Here is a 19,852-nt window from a genome sequence, read left to right as displayed (position 1 = left end):
AGGTATATTTAGGTTTGCTTTCTCTGGTCAACTAAGTCAGTTCCTCCCCATCCATCAAATTTTAATCTTTCATCAATTTAATTATATCTCTCATTTACCATTATCTCCTTTCTGGTTTTCTTTTTGTTCTTAAGCGTTTCTACTTTCTCTCCCCTCCTTCCATTTCTGTCATTTTAATGAAGGGTATGGAGAAAAATGCATGTATTTAATTTGTGATACTTAACTGGGATCTATCTTCAACCTTTATCTCTCCTTCCACTCAGTTTCATAAATGGAGTATAGTGGACATAATTTTCCACTCATTATTTCTAATGTCAACCATAGCAGGATACTGAAATGTGGTAATACTCTCAAAGACTTTTGAGGATTTAAGTTTTTGTTCCTACTCCAAGTTGCCCTAAGGTCATGTTTTTAAAATGTGTTTGCGTTTTATAAGTTATTTTCTTATTGACAATAATCACTTTCATGAGGTTATTCTCTCATTTATTCATTTGTAGGTTCTAATCTGCTGTCAATTAGGAAATCATATGACTAGATTTGTTAGAATTGTGTGTATAGAACCCTAGTTCCTTCAGTGTGTAAATAATAAACATTTCTTGACTTTTTGCTGCCTAGTGGCTTTTTTGATTAACTTGCCTGACTCATTTGATGGATACTAGTTGCTGGATTATGAGTCTTTATTAAGCTAGTAATCATTATAGTTCATTACCTTTTCTGTCTTGATAGGGTAACTTTCACCTAACCATCTTTTTTTTAATTTTTTTAAAAGATTTTATTTATTTATTTATTTATTTATTTATTTATTTAATTTGAGAGAGAGAGCATGCACTCACTTGCACGTACATGAGTGAGGGAGAGGGAGAAGCAAACTCCCTGCTGAGCAGGGAGCCTGACCCGGAGCACTATCCCAGACCCCCAAGATCATGACATGAGCCAAGGCAGACACTTAACTGACTGAGTCACCCAAGCACCCCCTAACCATCTGTTTTAAAAAACGGGTTCATTTTACATTTGATTTTTTAAAGTTCTTTTTGGGGAATAATTTTTAAATTTGTAGAGAAGTTTCAAAGATGTTATACAGAGTTTCTGTATACCATTTATGCATCTTTCCATAGTGTTGGCACCTTATATGATCATAGTACGTTTGTCCAAAACTTGGAAATTAACATGAGTATAATACTGTTACCTAAACTACAGACTTTATTTGGATTTCCCTAGTTGTTTCACTGTCTTTTTTTTAATTCCAGGGTCCAGTCCAGGATACCACACTGCATTTGGTTGTTACATCTCCTTAGTCTCCTCTGATGTGTACGGTTTCTTAATCTTTCTTTGTTTTTCATAACCTTGATGGTTTTAAAAGCATACTAGTCAGGTATTTCATGGACTGTCCTTCAGTTTGAGTTTATCTGATGTTTTCTCATGATTAAGCTGGCATTATGAGTTTTGGGGAAGAAGACCACAGAGCTGAAGTGGCATTTTCATCACATCATATTAAACAGTATATCCTATGAATAAGACATCACTTTTGATGTTAACCTTAATCACGGCCGAGGGAGTGATTGTCACATTTTTCACTGTCAATTTAGTTTTTTCCCCTTTCTGTAGTCAGTTCTTGGAAGTGAGTTACTAAGGCCAGTGTATACTAAAGGGAAGGGGAATTAAGTTTCACATTTTACGGGGAAGAGTTTGTGCATCTGTCATTTGGAATTCTTTTTTAAGGAAGATAGGTCTTGGGGTACCTGGGTGGCTTAGTCGGTTAAGTGTCTGCCTTTGGCTCAGGTCATGATCTCAGGGTCCTGGGATCAAGCCCCACATTGGGCTCCCTGCTTGGTGGGGAGTCTGCTCCTCCCCCCTGCTTGTTTTTTTTCTCTCTCTCTCTCAAATAAGTAAAATCTTAAAAAAAAAAAAAAAAAGGAAGATAGGTCTTTTCTTCCCATTTATTTATTTATTCAGTCATTTCTGTCAGTATGGATTTCTGAATATTTCTTTTATTTTGAGGGTTATAATCCAGTACTGTTGTTTATTTTTGCTAAAATTGTTTCACCTTTGTTCAACTATTGGGAGGTTCAATTTGGTTCCTGAAACCTTTTTGACATTACCCCATCTTTTAAAAAAATGGACCTCCTTATTTTCTGGCATACAAAATACTCTGGACTAATCTTGTATTTTCTCTGCCCCATCCCTACAGTTAGTTATTTCTTCTAGGAGCCCTGGCTCCTTTTATTAGAGAATGGTATTTAGAAATCAAGATCTGGTTGTGAGTGTGCTTGTTGCCATTGGAGTGTCACTGTTTTCTAGATCCTCTCAGAGGACAAAGCCTTAGTTCTATATACTACTAACCCATGGTACAAGACATACCTGTATATGTTCCTTTTATCTATCTGTATGTATATCAAAGAACTATGAGTTCATACTGATAACTCTTAATCTAGTACCAGTAGAATGAATAGAGTTCGTTGTAGTTTTCTTCTGTTGCTTATTTGTAATCTCTTTCTCTGACAGGGAGAAACCTTGCTTCTATTATATACTATTTATTATTTGTCCCATCCCAGTATGCATGTAAAGAAGTTTCAGATTTGCTCATGGTGATTTGTTCCTTCCTATTTCATGATATTTTTGTTTGTAAACTCATATTCTTTGAAACTTTCTGAGGCTTGTATTGAAATTTTATATTTTTTTACAGAGGATTTATATTTGATTCTGTTAGTCATGGAGAGGCTTTTTATTTTCCTTCAAAAATAGCTTTTTATTGTGACAAAATATACATAAAATTTACAATTTTAACTATTTTTAAGTGTACAGTTTTAATTGTCATTAAGTACTTCAATAATGTTGTAAACTATCACCACTACCCATTTCCAGAACTTTTGCATCAACCCAAACAAAAACTGTGTACCAATTAAGAAATAACTTTCCATTCTTCTCTTTCTTTAGCCCATGTTAACTTCTATCCTACTTTCTGCCTCTGAATTTGCCCATCCTAAATACCTCATTTAAGTGGAGTGATATAGTATTTATTATGTCTAGTTTATTTAACTCATTGTAATGTTTTCAAGGTTCATCCTTGTAGCATGTATCAGAATTTCATTCCTTTATGGCTGAATAATATTCCTGTGTGTGTGTGTGTACATGTACATGCATACAGTACATTTTATTTATTAATGTGTCTTTTGATGGACATTTGGGTTATTTTTACCCTTGGCTATTTTTAATGCTACTATGAGCATTGGTGTACAAGTATCAGAGTCCATGCTCTCAGTTATTTTGGGTATATGCCTAGAAGTGGGACCTCTGGATCATAGGGTAAATTCTATGTTTAACTTTTTGAGAAACTGCCATACTTTCCATGTTAGCTGCACCATTTTACATTCCCACCAGCAATGCATAGAAGTTGTTTCTCCACATCCTTACCAATACTTATTATTTAATGTTTTAAAAAAATAATGGCCATTCTAATGGGTGGGAAGTAGAGTCTCATAATAGTTTTAATTTGCATTTCCCTAACGTTTAGTGATATTCAGCATCTTTTCTTGTGAGACTCTTTTAATTATAGGCTTTTCTGGGCCCAAACCTGAGTAATTATGAGCTTATGGTTAGGAATTCTTTAACCATGGGGTAAATATCAACCCCAAAATCCAGAGCAAAGACAAGACATCATAATTATTTCTGCTGTTTTTCAGGTTTTTTTTTCCCCCTTGTTCACCTAGTTGGAAGTTTGCCCTTCAGGTGTTCCGGTCTTCAGTCTGACCTCTCATCTTGCTGGCATCCCAAACTTGATCTTAAAGCCTCAGTTGTAGGACATCAAGTTTGTATCATATGACTCCAAGACAAATGCCAACTTCAGAACTTCATTTATCTCTCTGAGTTCACACTTCCTAGTTGTTTATGGCTTCAGGGGGTTTCAGCCATGCACTTAAAAATTTTTTTAAACTTACTGTGAGAATGTTTGGTGTTCTGATCTAGAGAGTTTGCTGGGACATCAAGTTCACCATATTGTCAATGCCGAAAACCTAGTTTCTCTTCTCTTCAAAGGTAGAGATGATTGACTGAAGTAAAGAAAAGACTAGTGGTCTGGATATACTTATCATAAATAGGGCAAGCTAACTAACACGTACTAATTTCTAGGATCAGTGATTAAATATGGAGATACTGGATTGATTTTTATATACTTCATACATAATCATATGCTTCACCCCATTTTTACTGTATCTTACTAGTTTGGGCTTCTTCTTGGTAACACATTCATGCATATGGACAACTGTAAATTAGTAAAAATAGATTTTAATGTGTTCTTTTTTATTTTAGAGGAAATAAGATATTTATAAGAAATAGTCAAAAAGCAAGAAAATTAAGAAAATTTAGACTAACCAAAGAGCTTAGGAAATGCTTAATTTTATTTTATATTGAATAGCTCTATTGAATACTTATCTCAGTTTGTTTTTATTTCAGCTTTGGCTAGATCAGAATCTAAGAGAGATGGAGGTTTTAAAAATAATTGGAGCTTTGATCATGGAGACGAAAGTGAAGGAGATACAGATAAAGAGTAAGAACTTTTTTTTCCCCCTCAGATATTTTGTAAGAATGACATTTCATTAAAAAATGATTTATATACCATGGAAGTATTTTTAAGAGTATGGTATTTTTTACTTTAAAAAAAAAATTGTCTATTACAGTAGCATCAAGGGAAAAAATGCAGTTTTTCATTAAATAATTTTGCTGTTATGTTTCTCCGTGTTTTGAAATGTGTAAATATGTGCATGTGATACATATAATCTTACAATTAAAAATTGACTGTTGATTTTCAGTTAAAGAAATTGGGCTTTTTTTTTTTTTTTTTTATGACATTCTGTTCAGGCAGTGATTTGAAAAGCTACCATTTATCATGAGTAAGTGAACCCAGATTAAAGCTCCTGAGTTTTGTGTGAAAGATTAAGTCCTATAGTATCTTTCTTCACAGTTGTCCATCCAGCTTAGATTACATTACCACCAGAGAGAGCAGAAGCAATTTAAATGATAAACACAGATGTTGATCCAGACAGAAGTTAAACAAAGTATTCATTACACTTTGTTAGTGTACTTGAAATATCTGCTTTGTAAAATTTAAATGATCGTTTTAATAGAACCTTTTGCATATCATGAAATTTGTATTGCAAATTCACCATTGCTATTAGGTGCCTTGATTTATTGATCTGGTTTTCCACTGGGTAACACTAATTCAGAGATACACAAATATATATGTATATATAATATGCACATTATATATAAATACATATAGTTCTACCAAAACTATAAGTATTTTTAAAAATTTTTTACACAAGAAGTCATTCAGAGTATATTGACTGAATATTGTGGGAACTTCACTTCTGTCTGGGGAACAGCTTCGTTCATCATTACCACTTTTATGTGCCTTCATCTATGAGATATTGAATTGAAGTGAACTTTTATTTGAAGGAGAGCTTTGAACTGGTAAGTTTCTCAGCTAAAGTTGGTATTTTATGATTGTCTTTCTCTTATTTCTTTTTTTATTTCTATTTTTAAATTTAAAATAATTTTTTATTACAGACAGTATTTATGTAGTTTGAAAAATTGGAATTAAATCTGAAATTGAGTAGAAAGCATGTCACCTTTTAAACATTTTTGTAAAATGTTTGGAAGGAGAGAATTTTTAGTATTAAAAAAATTGGGATGTGTATAAACAATAATGGAACAAACATTTTATATTTTTATTATAAATAGCTAGGATTTTACTAAAAATAGCTCTGCAGAGTTTTTTTTAGAAGAATGTATTTTAACTTTCTTTGTTAGATTTGTCATAATTATGTAAAAAAATTTGCATTTTAAAGTGTTACCTGTTCTGTGTATTTCATTTATGAATTACACTCTTTGGCTCATCATTATAAGAGGATCCTTAGGAGCTTCAGCTTTTTTAATATCTTGAGATTAACATGAACTATTAATGGATATATCAGTCTGATCTTTTAGAGTCTTAGGCCAATCATTCTAGTGTTGATATTTCTAAGAGTTGCAGAGGTATAACTATTTTACTGTGGTAACACTATTGGAATTACTTTTTTTTTTTTACATCAGCTAAAGTATTCTTACCAGTTTTTTCTCTATTTTGTTTCTCTGTTCTTATCCCCTAATTTTAAATCTAAGACAGAAAGGAAAAATGAGTGACTATATATGAAATCTACAGTTAAGGAAACAAAAATTATATGTTTGTTTATAGCAGGGGTCAACAAACAATAGGTCCATGGGCCCAATCTGGCCCACCATTGGATTTTGTTAATAGTTTTGTTGGAATACAGCCACACATACAATCCATGGCTGCTTTCATACTAAAATAGTAGAGTAGTTGGTATAGAGACTGTATAGCCTACAAAGCCTAATTTACCCTTTATAGAAAAAGTTTGCTGATCCCTGAATTGGGTAAGCAAAAAGAATAAAACTTCTGAATTTAATGTATGGGTTGTAATTGTCACTTAAGATTTTTTTCCCCTTTATTTTCTATGTAGTGAGGCAAATCTACTCAGTGTAGATGAAGATGAGGATTCCGAGACCTCAAAAGGAAAAAAGGCAAGTGTTGCTTTTCTGACTTTCTTGGGTAAATTTTTTAGGTTATATACTAAAAACTAATACTTCAAGAGGATTTTTATATTTTTTAATTGAAATTCCCAACCACCCACTTCCACACCAGAGGCTAGTGGTGTTCCCAGTATCTTGTTTATTCCATCAGAGATTTTATGCATTACAAAGAAAGTATATATATTCTGCCCTACCCTCTTATATTAACACAATTAATAGCATACTGTACACGATTTTTAATCTTTTTAAAATTAATGTATCTTAGAGACCATCCATAAGAGTCCATTAAAAGCACCCTTATTCTTTTACCTTGTTCTCTTTCACTACTAATAAACTACCTTTTTCTAAAAAATTACATGATTTAGCCTTTCATTGTTCTTTTCTTTCATTTTTAATAGAATATACAACCCTTCTCAGAGAAATTATCCACACTGTTTGGTACCTTGATTGTTTTACTTAACAGTATGGTCTGTGGATCACTCCACTAGCAAAGTACTTAGAAATCTTTATTATCTCCTTTATTGTTACATAGTACTCCAGTGACTGGATGAACAGTAGATATTTAGTTGGTTCCCTAGTGATGAGCAGAGGTCTTTCCCAGTCTTTTGTTATTGTAAGCAGTGCTTTAATAAAGCCTTATGCTAAATAAATAAAAAAGCCTCATGCTTATGTTTTTTCATACTTTACAGTATATTTGTGGAATAGATTCCTAGAATTGCAGTTGCCGTTTCAGAGGGTAAATTTACATGTAATTTTGCTAGTTATTGCTAAATGCCTCATTCATAGGAATTAGCATTTGCCATTCCCACTAATAGTATATGAGAGTTCCTGTTTCTTTGTAATCTTGGGAAGTATGTGGTCAGACTTTAATTTTTACCTATCTGACATAGCACCCTCTTCACATATTTCCTATACTTACAGTTGAATAATACTTTAGGGTCTTCTAATTCCTCTCCCCCCCATCTTTGTGGAGGGGGGGTTTCTTCCACAACATCTCTATTTTGTTGTAACTAAGGGAATTTGTAGAATTTGAAGTTTTTCTCTTAGTGCTTTAAAGTTTTCATTTATAAAGTTACATTGAAAAACTATAAGGTTTTTCATATTGCAGTTTTCTTTAGCTTTTATTTTAACATCTTGATTGCTTAGAGTGCTGTTTAGGTGTTCTTCAAGCGGACAGAAATATAGTGTACTTTGCAGGGAAAAATAAAAGGCATTTTTATTTACTAACTTCTCTGACATTGGTTTTCAATTTATGTGGTTTTTTTTCTTGAAGATGCCCTTAAATTAAAAAAATATATATGCCTTATACATTTTTAAGGATGTAAGTGTTGATATTTTAAAATAAAACTTAAATGATATTTATGTCTATCTAGTGATCTCTAAAGATAATTCAGTTTGATACTCAACATCATCTGTTTTAAAAATACATGTACCATCTCCTCTCTGACATTTGGAAATTTTATATTGTGCCTGTTTCTCCTTAAATTCATATTTCTGTTCAATTTTCCCATAGAATTTTAATTTCATATATGTATTTTTTGTATATGTATTTTAACTTCATATGATGTCTTTTTATGCAATTGAAAGTCTTTTAATTACTCTGTCACACTAATAGATACACATTTATTGAAATTTAACATTAAATAACTGTCACTACAAGGTTCTAAGTTTTTCTTTTACTGGATTGAGTTATTCTTATAATTAAACATTTAATCCAAAAATATGTTACAGATATTTGTAGTTATTAAACTTATTATGTAAAATTATATTGGAAATGTATTTCTTAAAATGGGTGGTGCTGATGTTTTCCTTCTTTATTCATTTGGTTCACATATCCATGAACAAATATTATTTATTGCTAGAATAAAACTTTCAGTAGCAGTTCTTTTTTTAAGATTTATTTATTTTAGAGAGAGTGTGCATGTGCGAGCAAGCATGGGCGGCTGGCAAAGGGAGAGTCTTATGCAGACTCCTTGCAGAGCCCGGGGCTTGATCTCACAACCCTGAGATCATGACCTAAGCCAAAACCAAGAGTTGGACGCTTGACCAGCTGTACCACTCAGGCACCTGGCAGTTTTCTTTTTAAACTTTTTTTTATAAATGCTGAGAAATCTTGGTCATATAATAAATAGATAAGGATAAAGTTTTGCTATAGCATTATCCTTCAGTTCTTTCCTTTTGAATTAAATGCCAAAAATCACATAGCAATACAATATTTAAAAGTTAAAAATAATTTGTGATCCAGTCATTAGAGTCATTGCCCTTCTGAATTGGGGGAAAGGATATTAAAAAGGCTTTATCAGACTTAATAATTATACTTGCTAGTTTTAGATTCCTTTTTTTTAACTAGATACTCTGAGAAATAATTTAAAAAATTGAAATCTTGTTAACTGCAGGATGCCTTTGATAATACGATATTTTTTTGTGAAATATTTTATAGTTTTTGTTTTGTGTATTTTTTTTAAATGTTGGAACTGCATATTTTGTTCATTTGTTCTATGGAAAATATCTATATATAATTTATTTGACAAGGCCAGTCCATATAGTCCTGCCAGTCAATTAAATTAGATACTATTTATCTGTAAGTGTCTGTTTTCATTTTTCACTTCAAGTAAACATGTGAATTTGTATCTTCATGACAACCATTTCATTTCACTTCAGAATTCTAAGGTAGAAAAAGACAGCCTTGGTTTTGACCTGAGTTTGTTACTTGGTTGTAATAAGGCACAGCAGATTTCAGTCTTGTTTTAAAAACTTAGGCTTTCTTTGAGTTCTTCTACTTGATTTTCTCCTTGGGGCAGTGCTTTTCTTGATTATAATTGGAATAGAATATACAAAGCCAGTAAGTGCAAATTTTTATCACTTTTGCTTTCGACTTTGCAGTTAAATTAAGGAAATCTAATAACCTTGGTCTAGAATATCCAGTTTCTATCCCATAGTTAGAAATATGTATATTTTAACAGAAATATTTATAAAACAGGGAAAGATATGAAGACTACTACTATTTTTTGTGTTAGAAGAGATTCCAGTATTTCCAGTTGTTCCTTTTAGGAGGTTTTTAGATTCTAATGCAATAGGTGAGAATTATGTCTTTCTTTTGTAGAACAGATAAAGGTCTATTGGGACAGGAGATATTGTATGATGCCTTTTCTACAGATGGGTTTTAAAGTAAATGAATTTTAAGAAAGTGTAAAAATGGAGATTGAGGATTTAGGAATTGATTTGCTTAAAACTGTCCATGCCTAGGGTCGCCTGAGTGGCTCAGTTGGTTAAGCGACTGCCTTCGGCACAGGTCATGATCCCAGGGTCCTGGGACCAAGCCCCGCATTGGGCTCCCTGCTCAGGGGGGAGACTGCTTCTCCCTCTCCCTCTGCCTGCCACTCCCCCTGCTTGTGCTCTCTCTCTCTCTCTCTCTCTCTCTCTCTGTGTTAAATAAATAAATAAAATCTTAAAAAACAAAACAAAACTGTTTGCTTCTGCATTTCATTGTGCCTCTTTAGGTAAAAGATACATGTCTTTCATTAGTTCTGGAAAAATTTTCATCATTTTATTTGTGGATATTACCTTTCCACATTATTCCTTCTGGAATTTTTATTAGAATTAATAATAATATCATCATTTTTTTCATGACCTTTAACCTGTATTTTATATACAAAAGGAAAAAAGGGGGGGGGTGCCTAGGTGGCTCAGTTGTTGAGTGTTTGCCTTCAGTTCGGGTCATGATCCCGGAGTCCCGGGATCAAGTCCCACATCGGGCTCCCTGCTCGGTGGGGAGTCTGCTTCTCCCTCTGACCCTCACCCCACTTGTGCTCTCTCTCTTAAATAAATAAAAAATCTTAAAAAAAAAAAAAAAAAAGGATAAAGGGCAAAGAACAAAATCATCCCTATACCATATTCTAGGTAATTCCTCAGCTCTGTCTTCTAATTCACTAAGTTTTAACTTTTATCTTTGTCTAATCTGCTATTTAATATTTCTGTTGCCTTCATCTTTTTTTCTTTCTAAAAAAATTTTAATTATTTTTTTAAATAGGCTCCACACCCAGCCTGGAGTCCAACATGGGGCTTAAACTCATGACTCTGAGATTAAGACCTGAGCGGAGATCAAGAGTCAGACACTTAACTGACTGAGCCATCCAGGTGCCCTTTAAAAAAAAAAAAAAAGGCATTTATCATTTGTAGAACTTCTATGGGTTCTCTTTCAAAATTTTGTTTTTTCCCTAGTGTCTAGTTCTTAGTGTTTCAATATCCATTTTATTTTTAAGAATTTAAATGTCTTTAATGTACATTTTACGTGTCTATTTTTTTTTTAAAGATTTTATTTATTTATTTGACAGAGAGAGACAGCGAGAGAGGGAACACAAGCAGGGGGAGTGGGAGAGGGAGAAGCAGGCCTGCTGCTGAGCAGGGAGCCCGATGGGGGCTCGAACCTGGGACCCTGGGATCATGACCTGAGCTGAAGGCAGACGCTTAATGTACATGTCTAATTATTTAATAGATTCTTTTTTTAATAGATTCTTTTAGGTTATCTTATTATCTGAAGTTCTTAGGTGCTAATTTCCTGAATACTTTTTCCTTAGTTAAATTGACTTATTTGATGTGTGATAAGTTTGGATGGATGATAACCACATAATTTTTACACATTTCACAGTCCCTGTGAAATATTTATTCATGTAGCAAATATGTATCGATCACAGTGTTCCACATGTTAGTGAGCAAAATAGACAAGTTTCTTTTTCCTTTGGAGCTAAAATTCTAGTAACTGACTATACTTGTTACTTAATGAGTAATGTTATAATACAAAGTTGGCAAACTAAGGCTCATAGGCCAAATCTGGCCTACAACCTATGGCCTAAGAACCATTTTTAAATGGTTTCCCCCAAAGTCAAAAGAATGCTATTTTATTACATGTGAATATTACATGAAATTCAAATTTATGTTCATAAATAAAATTTTATTGGAAAACAGCTGTGTTCATTTGTTCATGTATTGTCTATTACTGCTTTCATTCCATAACACAGATTTGAATTATTTGGACAGAGTTGAGTAGTTTCAATAAAGATTGTATGGCCCATAAAGTACTTGTTATGTGTCCCTTTATAAAAAAGTTTTGCTGATCCCTATCCCATTGTTTTTACCTTTATTGCATAAAGGTATTCTATGTAGATTGATATCCAGTTAAGAGAAACAGCTTTTTTGGATGGGTGATATATTAGAGTAGTTAGAGAGTATCACGTTCTAGACCTGCTAATATCCACTTTATAGGATGGTTGTAAGAATTTTGAGACAATGTAACTTATATAGTGCATGGCACTAGTAAATTTTCCATAAATAGCTAAGGCCTATGTTTATAGTTGGTTTTGTAATCCTGATTGTTTTATGCTAATCCATCTGTCCACAGTAGTTCTCCTGATCTTATGCTTGCATTAGCTAGAGAACAGTCTTAGGCTACTAAAGAGGGGAGCAAACAGAAAGGATAATTAAAGTTTTTCAGGAACCTCCAGACTGAATATATCATCTTAAACTTTAGTAGTAGTAGTTCTCTAATCTGTGAGATAGTCATCCATAAATGAATGGCTTGATTTTTTTTTTATTTATCTTATTCCCCCAGTAATTTGATGTAGATTAGCAAATTAAGAGCACAAATAAAATGAGAGAAAATAAAAATTATTAGGCAGAGAGAAGTAGATGTACTAGAGATTTAAAATAATTTATATGTTGTATTTTAATTCAGCAGTTATTTTTAAGTTTTCTGGAAGGTAGAATTATGTCCTATAGGTTTACGCTTGTGTGAAGAGAATCTTTACAACTTTATATCCTATGAGTCTCCTGTGGAATAAATTCTTCCCTACCCCCCACCCCCGGAACTACCTTCTAAGTGTAACAGACGGTAGGGAACTTTTTCTAAGGTAATTTGATGGTACAGTAAAAGGTTTTCATGAGATACAGTCATCTTTGACAAAGCTGGAAGTACTGGTTTTCTGTTGCCAGCTGAAGTGTATGTAGTTTTTAATAGTAACCTATAGGCAACAGAATTGAGAAATTTTAAGAATTTAGTTATATAGATCCTCTTCCTTTAATGGTGGGCTTTGGGTTGTCTGTTGCTGTGCCCTAATGCTTTCTCAAAAAAGTTTTGAAAATGTATGAGCATTTAATCAGAAATATGGTTGAGTTAGCTGAGTTGTGTGCCTGCATATTAGGTGTGATAATTTTGGCTTAAACAATTCTTAACAGGAAAGATTAACTTTCTATATTAATATAAAGGAATATTTAGCACAGTTCTTTTGATTTTGAGATATTTTGTATCCTAATGATGAATTCTTTTTGGATAACACTGTTTTTGGTTTTTGTTGTTGTTGTTGTTAAGCATCTGTATTTATATTTCTCTAAACAACACTATAAAAATTCCTCATGCAGTATAGTATGGGAAAGCATAGGCTTTGGAATCAGACCAGTCTTTAAGTGTTTAAATCCATTTAGCTAGTTTGGACAAGTTACTTGGCTTTTTAAGTTCAATAAACTTTGTAACAGAGGGATAGAATTTCAATAAAGTTTAAATGATGTACAGTGGAGATACTTTGTTGAGAAAAGAGAACTGAAGTGGGAAATTTGAATGTATTAATCCTTTCACTCAGTAGCAGCAAGTAATTGGCCTGATGTTTTAGGTGTGGTTGCTGAATCCGAATCTAAAGAACTACTGAAATGTCTAAAATATAGAGATTGAATATAAAGTAACTAACATAATGCCTATTCACAATAAGTATTCACTAAATATTAGTTTTTGTAATTGCCTAGATAGGAATGAAATTATATGATCAGTCTTTAATGGAAACTTTTCTTCTGAGATTCTTTTTTTTATTTTAATGTTAAATACTTTATTACAGCATGTGCAAAGATTGAGGGTTTATATTGAAATATAAATATTATATTTGAGAGGCTAATTGGAATTTTCTGGCCCAGTCAAGTCCTCTACACCATGTAGCTCATACATACTTCCATAAAGTATATCCCTAAGTTCATCCTCTCACACAAAAGTTTAAAGCTACAACCATCTAATGTAATGCTGTTCTCCCCAGCTTGTGCCAAGTTCTCTCTGTCATCTAGCCTATGTCATCTGAGATCAATTTATGATCTCATTTTGTCGTGTGGAACTCACACTCTCAGTTTGTTCTCTGTAGCTAAGAGTCTCTTATGGTTTACCTCCCTCTCTGTTTTTATCTTATTTTATTTTTCCTTCCCTTCTCCTATGTTCATCTGTTTTGTTTCTTAAATCCCACATATGAGTGAAATCATAAGGTATTTGTCTTTCTCTGACAAATTTTGCTTAGCATTATGCTCTCTAGCTCCATCCACATCTTGCAAATGGCAAGATTTCATTCTTTTTTTATGGCTGAGGAATATTACATTGTGTGTGTGTACATATATATATATATGTATACATATATATGGTATATATACCACATCTTCTTTATCCATTCATCAGTCAATGGACATTTGGGCTCTTTCCATAACTATTGTTGATAGTGCTGCTATAAACATTGAGGTGCATGTGCCCCTTCAAATCAGCATTTTTGTATCCTTTGGATAAATACCTAGTAGTGCAATTGCTGGGTCATAGGGTAGTTCTATTTTTAACTTTTTGAGTAAGCTCCTAAGTGTTCTCCAGAGTGTTGCACCAGTTTGCATTCCCACCAACAGTGCACGAGGGTGCCCCTTTCTCTGCATCCTTGCCAACATCTGTTGTTCCCTGAGTTGTTAATTTTAGCTATTCTGACAGGTGCAAGGTGGCATCTCATTGTGGGTTTGATTTTTACTTCCCTGATGATGAGTGATACTGACCATTTTTTCATGCTTCTGAGATTAACAGGATATGTATCAAAATCACCCAGAGCAGTGGCTCTTCCATGTTAGTGTACATCAGAATCACCTGGAAGGTTTGATAACAAGATTGCTGGACCCCACTTTCAGAGTTTCTGATTTAGGAGATCTGGAATGGGGCCAGCTAATTTGCATTTTAAAGTGTTCTTTAAATACTGGTCCAGCAAACCACACTTTGACAACCATTCATTGATTAGGGCATTTTTTAAAAAAAATAACATGGAAGTAGATCTAGGTCACCATGACTGAATATTCAGGCCTAATTTTTATCAGCTGAATGCATCTTGATGACCAGTTTATGATAAAATAATTTATGGGATTTCTTTTTTTTTTAATTAATTTAATTGAGTGGGGGGTCAGAGGGAGAGAATCTCAAGCAGACTCCCTGCTGAGCATGGAGCCCGACATGGGGCTCGATCTCACCACCCATGAGGTGATGACCTGAGCCAAAATCACAAGTTGGACGCTTAACCAGCTGAGCCAACCCTGGTGCCCCAATTTATGAGCTTTCTAAGAGAAGATATCTGTATTTCTAATTGAGTGGGAACTATTGCTTACTGAATTCCTACCTATCTGCCCGTTCCAGGGCTTGGCAATTTGTGTATATTTTTGTTAATGCATGAAATAACCCCATGATTACAAGTAAAGTTACTTGGCTAGAAAGACAAGTCTGTTTGATTCCTAAATTGTTATCTTTCCACAATAATGCTTTATTTCCTGTGGAAAAGGGTCCCCAAATGCAAAATTGATTGTATTCTCCTACTAACAGAAATGAAAGAGTGTAATAATTCTAGTATCTTTATCCCCTGTGGTTTTTTTCTGTTGTTTCTCTTGGTTTTGATCACATGGTCTAATTTCTTTGAACTTGCTATGAATGGTAAATATTGCATATGAAAAGTCATAGAGATAATTTGAGGCCTAGAAAATTATCTGTTTCTGGAGGGAACTAGGAGCATTAGCAATCTCAGTCTCAGATCACCTTAAATCAGTGATTCTCCAGGCATGGTCTCTGATTGGCAGTATCAGCATCACTTGGGGACTTGCTAGAAATGCAGATTATTAGGATCACCCCAGACCTAATGAATAAGAATAAACTGTAAAAGATTGGACATAGCAAGTTAACAAACAATTCAGGTAATTCTGATTTACAATAAAAATTTGAGAACTGCCTTAATTGAACTGAAGGTTGAGATGATTAGAAGCTAGATTTCAATCTGTACGAAGGCTGTTATTCATAGGCTGTAATTCTGATCCAAATTTTGAGGGGTTTATGAGGCCCTTCGTATATGGTGGATCTTCATCTCTACTTTTTGTCTCTAGCTCTCTGTTGGAAGTTCAGCTTAGCTTCTCAGGTACATCTTCTGGAATCAATAGATACCTCAGGAGAAAATACAAATCTGGGCTTAGATCTCTGAGTTTCTTGTTCCTATCTTAATTCTTAATTATTCACTGCCTTTGGAGCCCTCAGATGTCTCAAACATACATATTTTTTTAATTTGTATTTTGTCCAGCTTTTATCTAGTTGTTTTCAGGGAGTAGAAGGAAATTGATCTGCATTACTTAATCTGCCTCAAACAAGTGGAGGAGTTTGAAGCCCATGGCTGTAAAAAGATTAGGAAGTAAAGAAATGTCTCAAGGTGGAGAAATGATTGGCAGAGTGTCAAAAATCGGTCTTTTTTGGAATTTAGTAGTGTAGTTATGCCTAAAAATAAGAATGGTGTTGGCACAATGAACTCTGTACTCAGGAGAGCTTTTTTTGTGGGAGGTATTTTTTTAGGGAACTGTTAGGTTTCTATAGAGATCAATTTGGGGGAAAAAGCCATGTCCCTATCTTCTTAACTATATAAGTGAGTGAGAAAATATTTATTGTTTCAAAATAAAGTAGATAAGAATGATTTTTAAAGTGTTGTTTTGGGTAAATTATCACTAAGAACTGAAGATTTTTTTTCTCAATGAGTCTGAAAGCAGCTTTTAAATGTCTGGTGCAATGAATGTAATAAAAGTTGGTTTCTTTGTTGAAAAGAGCTTCCTGAGAAATGCCCATCCTATTGTCATACTGTGATCCTCCCAAAGTGATTGTTATTGATGTCTTTATATGATCATTTGCAACTATGAAAGTATTAAGACATTTCAGTTTCTGTGTTTGTATAAAAACCTTGATGTTAAGGCCAAACCACTTGTACAAGTTGAAATGGTAACTTAACGCCATATTTGACTGTACTTGGCCTACAGATAGCGGTAACGGGAAATATTTTTTTTTTACTCAAGAAAGAGCCATTTTAAGATACTCTACCCTCATGTCTTCTATTTTCTCTTTTAATTATCTCAAGTACCTTTGGAGACTTTTAAATGAAAAGGAAATAATATCGTAAACATCCGTGTTCCTACATATTTGTGTTATCCTTAGGAAAAAAAAGTATTATGGTTGAATTATTCTTAAATTCATGCCAGTGTCATCCCTCTCTCCCATCTTCAGTAGCTGATACAATTTTTATAGCTTTTTTAATAAGTGGGTTTTCAAACAATCATTATAATGTTTATTGACTCTTCAATGTTTATGGATCTTTTTACAGTTAAATCGTCAATCTGAAATTGTTTCTACCAGTTCTGGTGATCCCTGGAAGACATGTGCAAGACGAAGCAAGGCTGAAAGTTTAAAACCTTTAAAAGGCAACCCAATTGGACTTAACATGTTAAGCAACAATAAGAAATTGAGGTATAGGCACCTCACTACACATTCCTACAGAAAAGATAAAAGGGTTTAACACCAAAAATTAACTACCTTTGTAGCCAATTGACCCAACCTGTACCTTATCTTTTCATTTTATTAGCAGTGCCAAGAGGTAGAGTTGTTCCAGTGTGTGGATTCTTTGCTTTGAATCTTGGGATTAGGGTTGATTGCAATGGTTTCTTATTCTGAATAAAAATATTACAAGAAAAGTTTCAGTAGACTAGGATTTCATAAGATGAACTTGCTCTCATATAGTTAGTAAAATCTTGGTCATAATGTTAGAAGTAGAAGGCACTGGAGGCTAGAGTGCTCCTGTCTCCTTTAGGGGATACTTATTCAGGATTGTCTCAATAAGGGACTTTTTTTTCTTTCTTTCTTTTTTTTTTTAAGATATCTTATTCCTCTCCTAGATACAACCCACCTTTCCTTTGTGGTACTCATAGGGAACCACTGTTACTGATATGATTGGGCTCTTACACCTCTCAGAAATAGGGTTGAAAATCACTGTTTCATATCCATTTTGTCAATTTATAGATAGAAAACTGAGGTACATAAAGGCTAAGTAACTTTGAAGTCAGTGGCAGAATCAGAAGTAGAATTTGGGACTCCTGACTTTTTTTTTTTTTTTTTTTTTTTTTTTACAATAATACATTTGATTTTGATTTTGATTTTGGCATATAAGAAAACTTTGTAATACTCATGGTTTAAAAGCTTTTGATATGGATAGTCCCTAATAGAGAAGAAGAAAAGAAAATATATCTGAACTAACTTATAAGATACCTTATAGTGCAAAACATACATTTAGGATTCCTGCTTTCTATTCCAGTGTTCTTCTACTCTGTATATTTCGTGAATTGTATTGGAAACATTTCAGAGACAAATTCAGGAAGTAGAAAACTCCTAGTGGACAATTGAACGTGGTCAATTGGGTTGGGTTGATGTATAAATATATATAAATATATATTTTTTTAGTGTGAAGGTTTTGTGTATGTGTGTATGTTCAGATTTGAAAGGATATATTTTGCATATGTGTATGTAATTTTCCTCTGTTCAAATTATTCTTTGTCTCTTGTATCTGCAGTGAAAATGCACAAAATGCATCAATATGTTCTGGAACTGTAGTTCATGGTAGACGTTTTCAACATGCTAATGCACAGATATCACTAGTAAAAACAGCAGCCCAAAGGTAAGGATTTGAATTGCCTTTGTTTAGTGTGTGTGTGTATATATATATATGCATATCATCCTTTTTAATTGTTTTGCACCGTTTTTTTTTTCTGTAAACAGTTTTTTCACTTTGTGGAACTTTACCGTGTTTCTCTTGTTTGTAACGAGATATTCCTGTCTCTGAAATAATTCATGTCTTAGAATTTTATTATTTTATATCTGCTTTTGAATAAATCACATTCTATAAGTAGAGACTTAAATAAAAGCCTTTTTATTGCATTATATTCCAGTTAAATTAATCTGATTTTACAATATTGACCTAAAAGATTTGACAAGAAACCTTCAGCTGGTAGTTTAGCTCTGATGAGTAAAACTATAGTTATTAGCTTACTTTCTTCTTAAGATTTATTGGATTTCAGAGTACCAAAATAAATCACATTAGTTTTAGCTGAGAAAATTTTGTGTTTTAGTAGATTTGGATGTTCTCATTGATCATCAAAGTAATACTTGAACCTTGAAATAATGAAAGTAACAGTGGGGAAAGCTTAGTGTTTTAAGTGTGTGTTTTTCATGACCATTTTTGAATGGTTATGAAATTTCAGTTGAATTTCAGTTCTGAGTCCATTTTAATTGACTAAGAAATCATAGGATCCAACAATAAAATAAATATGAATAGTTGTGTAAAATGTTTTTATAAATAGTAAAATTTAAAGATTTGGTATATATGCTAAATGCTGCTCTTCATTTTTTTAAAAATGTCGATCTAGATTGTTGCTCATTCAGAAAATGGCCTGACTCTTAGAAACCCTTGCTATATTTGCTGTGTATGTAGATTTGCTATAGCATAGATTTTTAACTTAAAAACCTTAAATCTTTCTCATACTTTAGGATAAGATCTTTCTTTTGCTTAAATATATTACTATAGATAAAACATTGTAAAATTAGATATTTGAAAAATACAACTAAAAAGACAGAGAACTTATTGCACGTACCAAAAAAAAATTGGCTTCTCTTACTGTAAAGTACACAAATCAAGTCTAGCCAACATATGGCACAAACATGAGAATAAATAATAAAAGGAGAGTAATCAGTGGGGAGGCAAAAAGAAGAGACACGGTGTTTTTCACATACTGATCACATTGATAGAATCCATTGCTGACAAAGATTTGTCTTTCTGATATTCTGAAAATGCGGTCCATGTTGAAATACTCATTTATGGTTTATGATCAAGTGATATATTCTACAACCAAAATTATTATTGCTTTTGAACTTATTTATTAGTTTGGAATTATTTGCAGTGTGTCCTGTTCTCCCCATCCTCCTTTCATCATTGGTAATATTAAAAAACTGATTTCAAAAAAAAAAAAAAAACTGATTTCAGTCTGGAAATGGGTTTGTGTTTTGTTTTATTCTAGGTCTTTGCACTTATTATACCTTGCATATGTATTATTGCTATCTGCATAAAAGATTAGATTCTGTTAAGAGGAAATGGCA

General features: G+C 33.0%; 1 protein-coding gene across 8 annotated transcripts in view; it reads left to right on the top strand.

Annotated features, from left to right (window-relative positions):
• Nucleotides 1-19,852, top strand: part of SENP6 (SUMO specific peptidase 6) — a 115,875-nt gene that overhangs the window by 20,844 nt on the left and 75,179 nt on the right. For 7 of the 8 annotated variants that reach the window (XM_032409434.1, XM_032409430.1, XM_032409427.1 and 4 more), the window contains exons 2-5: nt 4,450-4,543; nt 6,516-6,576; nt 17,034-17,176; nt 18,273-18,377. In XM_032409434.1, the coding sequence (XP_032265325.1) occupies nt 4,450-4,543; nt 6,516-6,576; nt 17,034-17,176; nt 18,273-18,377 (403 nt within the window). Of the gene's footprint in view, nt 1-1,029; nt 1,309-4,449; nt 4,544-6,515; nt 6,577-17,033; nt 17,177-18,272; nt 18,378-19,852 lie in introns of those variants that run through there. The other variant, XM_032409428.1, reaches the window with a different exon arrangement.

The sequence above is a fragment of the Phoca vitulina genome, unplaced genomic scaffold, assembly GCF_004348235.1.
Source record: "Phoca vitulina isolate PV1807 unplaced genomic scaffold, GSC_HSeal_1.0 scaffold11, whole genome shotgun sequence".
Classification (NCBI taxonomy): Eukaryota; Metazoa; Chordata; class Mammalia; order Carnivora; family Phocidae; genus Phoca; species Phoca vitulina.
The sequence above is the reverse complement of the archived record's forward strand: the minus strand, read 5'-3'. Positions and strand labels throughout refer to the sequence as shown.